The sequence below is a fragment of the Epinephelus moara genome, chromosome 19 (assembly GCF_006386435.1).
Source record: "Epinephelus moara isolate mb chromosome 19, YSFRI_EMoa_1.0, whole genome shotgun sequence".
In the NCBI taxonomy this organism is placed as follows: domain Eukaryota; kingdom Metazoa; phylum Chordata; class Actinopteri; order Perciformes; family Serranidae; genus Epinephelus; species Epinephelus moara.
In genome coordinates this window covers 16,520,281-16,530,638 of record NC_065524.1, presented here as the reverse complement: position 1 = coordinate 16,530,638, position 10,358 = coordinate 16,520,281, and the positions used below count along the sequence as shown (strand labels likewise).

At 43.3% G+C, this 10,358-nt stretch overlaps 1 protein-coding gene across 2 annotated transcripts; it reads right to left on the bottom strand.

Moving 5' to 3' along the window:
* Positions 1–590: 590 nt before the first annotated feature.
* nolc1 (nucleolar and coiled-body phosphoprotein 1) lies at positions 591–9,740 on the bottom strand. 2 transcript variants are annotated; one of them, XM_050070587.1, is made up of 13 exons: positions 9,228–9,740; positions 8,541–8,596; positions 7,720–7,880; positions 7,503–7,612; positions 7,296–7,407; positions 7,068–7,192; positions 6,810–6,933; positions 5,489–5,584; positions 4,951–5,295; positions 2,968–4,485; positions 1,872–2,008; positions 1,695–1,778; positions 591–1,582 (listed from the first exon to the last, which is right to left on the bottom strand). In XM_050070587.1, exons 1-13 carry the CDS (start codon positions 9,336–9,338, stop codon positions 1,424–1,426), a joined length of 3,138 nt encoding a protein of 1,045 aa, XP_049926544.1. In that variant the 5' UTR covers positions 9,339–9,740; the 3' UTR covers positions 591–1,423. The 2 variants fall into 2 exon arrangements, with proteins under 2 accessions (XP_049926544.1, XP_049926543.1); XM_050070586.1 differs by having other exon boundaries at positions 7,503–7,615; positions 9,228–9,735.
* Positions 9,741–10,358: the final 618 nt, after the last annotated feature.

Sequence of the window (10,358 nt, the reverse complement as noted above, 5' to 3'; positions counted from 1 at the left end):
TATATACTAGATCTTGATTTCAGAAAAAAAATGGATTTTAATCTTTCCTTGACTTATGTTCCATAACAAAGTCAATGACTGTAGGTGTGCATGTTTGTTTGTAACAATAGAAGGACAAAGCAGCTTCTTATTTGTAGATGCCTTCTAAAAATATGGACTTTGTCCCCGTTTCTATGTATGTCAAACACAGCTCAATGACAATGTGGACTATCAGTGTCAGTATCATTTACAAGAAGTAGTAAAACACAATGCACCTGGCCCCGATACCAGTCCCTGCAGGTGGTGGGACCACATTTACTTGGGCTGAGCCCACCCGAGCCCCATGGTCCAAGGCCCAGCCATCACGCTTGCTGGCGAGCTCCCCGCTCCCAGATCCAGCTCCATAAGGGGTCCCTGGTGTCCCTATTAGCCCTGGACAACACAGCTCCCAGGATCACAGGAACACGCTAACCTTTTCACCACGTTAAGGTGGCGACTCTTGGAGGGGTTTGTTTTACTTTTGCTCTCCTCTGCTGCCCCCCTGACCCAGCTTCAGACAAGAGGTTGAAAATGGATGGATAGATGGAGTAAAACAAAAAAAACACAACGACTCCCATCACACCAACATTTAATCTTTTAGGCCTTTAATTACAGCGACAAGAATTAATACAAAACAACAGAAAAGTTTACGCAGTAAATTCAAACAATGAAACAAAAATGGCTCTTAGTTCTGTTAGTGAATCATAAATTCACTACCACTAACAAACAGATTATGGAGGGTTGTCAGGGGTATCCTCACATTAGAACAATAGTTTCAAAGCAAAATGGCTTGAGAATAGAATGGAAAAACATCTGAGGTCCTAAACAACGAGATGGAATAAAACTTAATAAATACACAGTATAAAACTCAGTTCTACTCTCAAAATGTTTGTGTAATATAAAGAGAAAAAACCCAAGCACACACCCTCTCCACTTTTAAATGTGGCCAAATAAAAATCGACAAACAACCAAAGAAGATCCAAGAATCCATTAAAAAAAAAAAATCACTCCAGCCTTTTCTTAATACATAATAAAGAACCTGTTGGGATGGATGGCTGTCATACATACACAGATAGATGAGAAAACAGTATCACAAAGAAATGACAAGAGGGCCCAACACACACATTGGCTTTTTCCCATCAACAGGCGGCCTGCAGCCACCTAGTGGCTATAAGTGGTAATGGATGTCAACCTTTAGAAGTATGGGAACATCTCTACAAACTAAGGGCAGCTAACTGCATGGAAGTGCCAGCTCAGCTCTACGGTCACACTCCTGTGTCAGCGTGCTGCTGTTGGGTAGTGATGATAGAGGGACTGTTTACAGAAGGGGGAAGCAGACAACTGATAGTCCTGATCACACAGGTACAGTAAAGTTCAGGTGGGAGGGTCCAGAGAGGGAGCGTCCTCAGTCACTGTCAAACTTAATAGAGTTGACTGTAGTGGAGATGGCGCCGCCGCGGTAGCTTCCTCTCTTCTTCTTCGTCTTTTCGTGGCGGAATGATTTGCCTTTTGTGAACTTGAGCACATTGTTGGCTTTCTGGCCCCAGTCCCCATCAGCTCCATACTGGAATATCAAAGACCAAAGAACATGTTTGAGGGTAAGTTATTGGCTCACCTCAGCAAATCTTAGTACGTAGTTCTGTTTGAAGAATGCTCGCAGTGGTTACTGAACTCACCTTTGCCTCAAAAGAATTGTCTGCAAGACGGGGATCCACCGCTACTTCTTCCTCTCTTATTCTACGGAACGGTACGTTGGAGGTCTGAAAGACATAAGTCACATCTATTAAATAACAGCTCTTTTTCCTTCAGGAATTCAGGCTTGAGACTAAGTTCCAGTCTCCAGCAGGTATTACCTTCTTATTGGCTTTAGGAAACGTCTGTGGTGTGGTTGTTGCTTTCTTGTTTTTTGGTGTATTGACTTCTGTCTCTTCTTCTTCCTCTTCACTCTCTGATGACGACTCTTCATCTCTTTTTCTCTTTCCATTTGTACCTGCATGAATCACAGGGGAAAAAAAACAGTTATTTGTGCTAATATTGTGCTCTGACATCTCTCCACTTTGTGCATGTATAGGTCCTGTTTGTGCATGTGTGTGTCTTTCGGACCTGTGTGTAATTGACAAGCAAGAGTGAAAACATTGAATTTCCCCTCAGGGAGATTAATAAAGTAAATAAACTTAAACTTAACTTAATATTAGTCGACAATATACAGTTGGATGCAAACGTTTGGGCGTTTCACTTCACTGTGAATAGCTAAACAAGTAAAAGACCTGTCGGGGGACTGTGAGGGCCTCAGGGCCATGGCAAAAACCTTCAGCTTGTGCCTCTTGGCGTAGTCCATTGTGGATTTCGAGGTGTGTTCAGGATCATTATTCTGTTGTAGAAGGCACCCTCCCTCCATTTTCAGCTTTTTTACAGATGGTGTGACATTTGTAATGTTCCCCGTGCCACTGGCTGCAACACAAGCCCAAAGCATGATCGATCCACCCCCGTGTTTAACAGTTGGACAGGTGTTCCTTTTACCCTTTTTTCTCCAAACATACCCTTGCTCATTGCGTCCAAAAAGGTTCTATTTTAACTTCATGCCCAACGTTTGCATGGTGCTCCTTTACTGTTTTTTTTTTCCCAGTCTAAAATTGAACAAAACAAAACAAAATACACTTATCCTGCTTAAACAGCATGTTTCATCTTTAACTTTATGCCTTTTGGAGATCAGTTCATCTTCTACTTACTTAACTATAAAAGAAATTTTGACCATGGCTGCCCAAACTTCTGCATGCCACTGTAAGTGTTTCATGACCTTAACATGCATATAATTATGCTGCATTTAAAAGACTAATAAAAGTTGGGTTAAAACCCTAATGGCTAGGTTTCAGTGTGCCGTTTACCCATTAATACATTTATTTCTTTGTTAAGTGGCCACAACATGTTCAGTTTTTGTTTAAGACTTACCATTTGTTACAGGGGTGGTGGGTGCTGTGGCTGCTTTGCGTGGTGCTTCCTCCTCATCTGATGAGCTCTCTTCAGAGCTGCTGCTGGCGTCTTTGGGTTTAGCTGCTGGGGTCGTCTTGGGTGTTGGGGCAGGTGTAGCAGGTTTACTTTTACTGGCCTCCTCTTCCTCTTCAGAGCTGCTGTCACTGGATGAGGACTCTGCTGGTTTTGCTGCAGCCTTGGGTGTTGCTGCCTTGGGTGTTGCAGCCTTGCCATTGGTGACTGCAGGCTTTGCAGGGGTGGACTTTGCTTCTGCCTCTGAATCCGAGCTGTCTGAAGACTCAGAGCTGCTCTCCTCAGCCTTCTTTTTTGGAGCTGCAGCTGCCTTTGTGGCTGTGGGTGTGCCAGCAGGGGCTGCTGCTGCTGCTGCTGCTTGTTTCTTGACTGCAGGTTTTGCTGCCTCACTCTCAGAGTCTGAGCTGTCTGAGTCAGAGCTGCTATCTGCTGCTGGTGCCCCAGCCTTTGCAGCAGGCTTTGTAACTGGGACAGCTGGTTTAGCCGCTGCTGCTGCCTTAGCTTTCACTGGTTCTTCCTCATCCTCAGATGAGGAGTCAGAGTCTGAGCTGCTCTCTGCTGCAGCAGCAGCAGCAGCAGCAGGCTTTGCTGCAGGAGTAGCAGGCTTTGAGCCTGGTGTAGTTGACTTAGCTGCTGCAGGTTTAGACTTGACTGCTGGTTCTTCATCTTCAGAAGATGAGTCTGAGCTGCTCTCTGCTGCTTTAGCAGGCTTTGCTGCAGGAGTAGCAGGCTTTGCTGCAGGAGTAGCAGGCTTTGCTGCAGGAGTAGCAGGCTTTTTGGCTGCAGGTTTAGACTTGACTGCAGGTTCTTCATCTTCAGAAGAGGAGTCAGAGTCTGAGCTGCTCTCTGCTGCTTTAGCAGCAGGCTTTGCAACAGGGGCAGCTGGCTTTGCAGCTGGTGTAGCTGGTTTAGCTGCTGTTGGCTTAGCCTTGGCTGGCTCTTCCTCATCCTCAGAAGAGTCAGAGTCTGAGCTGCTCTCCTCTGCAGCAGGCTTTGCTGCAGGAGTTGCCGGCTTTGAGGCTGGCGTAGCTGGTTTAGCCGCTGCAGGTTTAGTTTTGACTGCTGGTTCTTCATCTTCAGAAGAAGAGTCGGAGTCTGAGCTGCTCTCTGCTGCTTTAGCAGGCTTTGCAACAGGTGTAGCAGCCTTTGCAGCTGGCTTAGCTGCTGTTGGCTTAGCCTTAGCTGGTTCTTCCTCATCCTCAGAGGAGTCAGAGTCTGAGCTGCTCTCCGCTGCTGCAGAAGGCTTTGCTACAGGGGTAGCAGGCTTTGAAGCAGGGGTAGCTGGTTTAGAGGCTGGCTTGGCTGCCGGCTTGGCTTTCGCCGGTTCTTCCTCGTCTTCAGATGAGTCTTCCTCAGAGCTGCTCTCTGCTGCCTTGGCTGGGGGTTTAGAAGCAGCAGCAGGCTTCGGTGGAGGTGCAGTTTTAACGGCAGGCTTTGCTGGAGCCTCATCTTCAGAGCTGCTCTCTGAATTTGGGAAGAAAAGCAAATAAGATTTTGAACATTTTGCTGATAGACACATGAATGTACGCTCAGTTGCCGGTTTACTGGGTAACACTGAGACAAATCCTACCACAATGTTCAGTCAAACACTTTCAACGGAAACCTAACATATCCTTCATGAAGGTAAATTTATAGCAGGTCTATTGTATTTGACTGCATTCATTTTAGTTAGGTGAACCTAATGGATGATTGAATGTATGTAACAAAGCAGGGGTGAGAACAGAAATAATTTCATAACAGACAGTTCTCTTGATTGGATTTAAATGATGAATATTACTGTAGCCTTGATCGCTCCACAAACTGCCAGAACAGGCAAAAAAATGTACTTGAATGTACTAGAAGCCAATTCAAGGTTTTACAAAAAACACAACAGTATATCACTTTTATATCAAAAATGAGCTCACATGCTCAAAATCAGATGTCTCTTACCTGAGCTTGAGGACTCGTCTTTTTTAGCAGGAGTAGCCTTGGCAGGTGCAGCCTTGGCGGGTGCAGGTTTAGCTGTGGGCTTCTTTGCCGTCTCCTCCTCCTCTGAACTGGAATCCTCCTCTGATGAGTCTTCTTTAGCAGGCGTGGCTTTGGCTGCAACAGCTTTAGCTGGAGCGGCCTTAGCGGGAGTCACCTTGGCAGCAGGTTTCTTTGCCTCCTCTTCGTCCTCTGAACTTGATGAGTCTGAGTCTTCCTCTTTAGCAGGTGCAGCCTTGGCTGGGGCAGCTTTAGCTGGGGTGGCTTTGGCTGCAGGCTTCTTTGCCTCCTCTTCATCTGAGCTTGAATCTGGAAAGACAAAGGCATGAAGAAATTTTTGTCATGTTTGGCATTCGGATCCCACTGAGTAGAAAATTACTAGGGATGGGTCACGAGTGGGGGCGATTATTCGAAAAATTGTCGAATAGTTGCCACGATTTTCGAATAGTGTTTTTGCTTGTGCTGCCCATCCCTAAAAATTACAGACTTGTCTGATCATTACCTGAGCTCTCAGAACTGGACTCCTGCTTCTTTGTAGCTGCGGGTGCAGCTGGAGCTTTCTGGACTGAGGCAGGAGGTGGGACTGCACTGTATGCTCCTACCAAGAAAAAGGAAACTCATAAGCATCATAACATTCAACAAAGGGCCTCTGTACAATATTTCAACCACTTAGGATCAGGTTATCAGCTTTTTACATTGTCTTCAGATAGGACACAACTGGTGGCCTGTCAGCACCATGGATGGCAATGGGCAAGGAGAAGAATGAGCAGTTTTGGGATGAGGTAGTATAGTGTGGCAAGTTTCAATGTTTCAAGGTTATTTAAATGGACAAAGAAAAGAAAAATAAGAAATAAACAAGCCTATACCAATTTCTGTCTGGGGAGTGTATGACAGGACAGACTAACTATATCCTGTTAAGGAAATCTTATGTTAATTTCACTATTTTTCTGTGTAGCACTGTTTGACTGGGGTACACCAGTACAGTAGCGTGTTAGGCAGCCAAGATAAGTGTCACCAAGTTTCTGACCTAATATTTCCCCTTCTGTTCCTGAGATAGGACATTGAATAATAGCCAGAAGACCTTTTCATTCAGAACATTATGTTCTGATGTCACAGTGAAGTTGACCTTTGACCTTTTGGATATAAAATGTCATCACTTTATTATTTTATCAATTTGTGTGAAGTGTCAGGAACATATTTTGTGAGGTCACACTAACCTTAACCTTTGACCACCAAAATCCAATCGGTTCATTGTTGAGTCTGAGTGAATATCTTGCCAAAGCTGAAGCAATTCCCTCAAGCTGTTCTTGAGATTTTGTGTTCACGAGAATTACATAGATGCAAGGTCACAGCAACCTTGACCTTTGACAACCAATATCTAATCAGTTTATCTTCAATCTAAAGGAATATTTATTCCAAATTTGAAAAAATTCCCTGAAGTCATTCTTGAGATATCATGTTTATTAGAATGAGACAGACAAGGTCACAGTGGCCTTGACCTTTGACCACCAAAAACTAATCACTTCATCGTTGAGTCCAAGTGAACATTTGTGCCAAATTTGAAGAAATTCCCTTGAGGCATTCTTGAGATATTGTGGTTACAAGGATTGGACTGACAGACGGACTGAAGGACAGACAACCCTTCGGCATTATGTTTGTGAATGTCACAGAACTCATTGCAAGTGTAATCAAACCTTCCATGGTTGTCACTGGTATTCTTAGCACCACATTCCTTTTTCAACTATTCATTATTTTGTTATTATGTTGTGTCTGAAAGCCATTGGGCATACAGGGATAAAGTACGAAAAGATATAAAAACAGACCTGCTTTGGGTTTTTTGCTGGGAGGAGCCTCATCTTCAGATGAAGAGTCTTCACTGCTTGATTCAGCAGCAGCTGCAGCCTTCTTTGCTGGGGCAGGTTTTGCTGGTGCAGGTTTGGCTGGAGCCTATCACAGCACGTAAAGTACATTGTGTATCCATTTACCAAGTAAAATCACTATGGCTCTACATTTTTCTCATCTTTGGACTAAAAAGATCAAAAACATGTAATTTTTAGATGAGGCCAGATGATTTTTCATACCTTTGCAGGTTCTTCATCTTCAGAATCTGAGGAACTATCTTCACTGCTGCTCTCCTGCTTTTTCTGAGTTGCGCCTTTAGCAGCGGCAGCTGGTTTGGGTGTTGTGACTGCACCAGCCTTGGGTTCTATTATTCAGATAAGACACATTTTCATTATCAGCTCAGATTTAGTTAACAATTAAAGACAGTTGCATTACACAACATTAATGACTTCTGGCTCTAAACTCACTTGGTGCAGAGGCTTTGGCGGGCTGCTCATCCTCAGAGTCAGATTCCTCACTGCTGGAGCTGCTGTCTTTCTTCCTTCCTGCAGCAGGAGCAGCAGGCGGCTTCACGGCAGCCTACACGCAGAGACCACATTTTAATAATAGCATAAACCCACATACATAGCTTTGCACAAATGACACGATCTGGGATGAATAATGTTTCCTCCTACCTTTGCAGGAGCTTTTGCAGGTGCCTTCTCCTCCTCAGAGTCACTGGAGTCTTCACTGCTGCTGGATGCGGCTTTAGCAGCTGCTGCTGCTTTAGCAGGCACAACCTTGGCTGCTAAAACAAACATTACAGAGAAATGTAATCTGATAATGCTGTGGGAGTTTTCAGAGTGGCACATTACTGACAGAATTCAATCACATCAAATATATTAATATTACCTGCAGGGGCTGCCTTTGCGGGTTTTGCAACAGCTTCTTCATCCTCGCTGCTTGAGTCTTCACTGGAGCTCTCTGCACTGGGTTTTGCTTTCTTGGCTGATGGACCATTTGAAGTTTCACCCTCGTTAGGAGGTGCTTTTCGTTTCCTGGCTTCAGGAGACCTAGAAGACCCACAGTGATGTTAGAATTAGCAGAATTTACCCCAATAGAATTCACCTTTTATTTGTAAAATAAACAGCTTAGATTTTACTTTTGACCAGTTCCTCCTCAGGCTGGACCAAAGAGACAGAGCAGCATACAACTAGAGACAAATACATGAGCTGCTAGGATACTAGGACAGCAGCAGCGGCGGCAGCGGGGATGCTACGGGTAAATTAATTCATCCTTACAGGGAATGCACACTGATCAGCATTACTATAAATGTTAAAGTGATAACCAAAGAGCGACAGTTGTCCATCAGCCAGATGTTAAATTGTCTGTTAAAGTAAAGTATTTTCTGCTGAACAACTGTAAGATGGATTTACAGAGTAAATCAATTCAAGGGTTTACAGATCAAGTTAAGTGTCACCTGATAATGTCACTAATTAAAACACTAATCTACTGCTAAGGAAAACTGTGCCCATGGTTGCATATATTGGCTCTACAGCACATACAAAGCAGTGTTCAGTCTACTTAAGGTGGATTTTTACTTTGATGGCTTTTGAGGGACAGACATCTACATTTGATAGTGGAGAAAAACCCTGGCCATATTCTGAAAGTTTACTGATATTAGTATAACTGTACAAGATTTAACATTATAAGAAAAACAATAAAGAACTCACTTCACCCAGAAGTTGTAGATGTTGACGAGGCTCTCTTCATTTTCATCTTGTGGGGTCTGCAGAGAAACACGTGAAGCACTAACTTAGCCACTACAAGCTGTTTTAATGTTGCTACAATTCAACAATCATTCATTCATCATCCCCTGATCAATATTTTTACACATCCGATCCTACACTAAATTTTACAACTCTCTCATTCTAAAACTATTATATTTTACATATTGCTTACAACATTATTTAAGTATATTTTCCATATTCTTATTGAACTTATTGTATTCTAGATTTATGTTCTTGGCTTTATCAGCACTTTGCCCTTATTATTTCTTCTTAATGTGTTTATTTTACGCACCTAACACTAAGGCAAATTCCTTGTAAGTGAGAACATACTTGGCAAACAAACCTTATTCTGCTTCTAATCAGTTCCATACAATACAAAAAACACTGTATGATTCCCATTTACAATCTAATAGATATGAATATAAATTATTTTAAAGTAACAACGTGGCAGCTGAAACACTTGCACATGTGCCCCCACACGTGCTAACTTCACCGGCGGCTGCACGGTCCCTAAACGTTACATAGCTATAGGTTTATTCCTCGTGCGGTCTGTCTTAGCAACTTCATGTCAGAGCTGAGGACAGACAGCACGAGCCGCTGACTGTCAACAACAAAAGGTGAGCCGCTTACCACTTTAGTCTGTTTCAGAAACTGCTGCGCCGCCTTGGTGAACTTGTTCTCCACCAGAAACGAATATACGCATTTGTAAAGATCGCTCGGCTTCGACTTTTCCGCCGCCATCTTCACCACGCTCCTTCTGGAAGGGAAGGAAGTGGACGGAACCGTCACTTGTGGGCATGCGCACTCGCGTATAACGGTGACGTCAACTTACGCTTAAAACGATGTATTTTAGCAGTAATAGGGTAATTTACCCCGCAGTTAATCGCTAAAACAGTCTTGAACAGCGCCTATTTTCTTTTAAAAAATAATGGTAAGCATACATAACGGTTGTAGCTCTGAATTTGACAAAAAGTGTCCGGTAGCACCAGGAAGTAAAGAGTGAGATTAGCTAACTAACTTTCCTCTCGGGATTTTATCGGTTTACGAGATACATTTTAAAATAAAAAGCATAACCGTAGCATTACTTTATTAAAAGTACCACATTTTTTCATTCTCGAAATAGCCACTATGGTCATATACGTAGACGCCGCATTGACTGCCTGAGCGCGTACTGCGCCGCCGCCATATTGGGTGGGTCTTCTCACATAAACATAATATACATTCGAGCTCCAATACCCACAGAGGAAGGATGCCGGTATTTTGTGCAGCCTACGGTTGTAATAACCGGCGCAACAATGACACCAGATCGCGGGGAATTACCTTTCACAAGTAAGACTGAACACTAATTTGGTTGTGTTTGGCCATTTATAACATTATGTAACTGTAACTAACGTTATTTGGCCACTAGCGAAATGCTAACATAGCCAGCAGCTAGATTAGACTTAGACAAGGCCAGCGATAGGGACAGCTATCAAAGCCGAGAATTTATAAATCATGTAAAAGATAATCGAGATTTTCATCTAATTTTATTTTATGCTTCTCTCCATGCCGATTTTATGACAACCTTATCTTCACGACAGCGACTGTCATGAATGTGGTTGTAGTTTTTAACTTAGCTGGCTAACAACATAGCCTTGGACCAAGACGTTCATTGCATGAACGTCTTGAAAACGAACCCCGTTTTTCGTTTGGGGGTTCCCGGTCTAGACCGATTCACGTCTCCGTAAACGTTCAAATCAAACATGTAATGTACTCACCTCA

Bases quoted from the DNA above. Each gene is read 5' to 3' on its own strand.
- nolc1 (XM_050070586.1), bottom strand. From the start codon at position 9,338: ATGGCGGCGGAAAAGTCGAAGCCGAGCGATCTTTACAAATGCGTATAT. The intron at 4,486-4,950 runs GTAAGAGACATC...TCCCAAATTCAG, and splicing joins AGACGAGTCCTCAAGCTCAG to AGAGCAGCTCTGAAGATGAG. The intron at 1,779-1,871 runs GTAATACCTGCT...TATGTCTTTCAG, and splicing joins TTCCTAAAGCCAATAAGAAG to ACCTCCAACGTACCGTTCCG.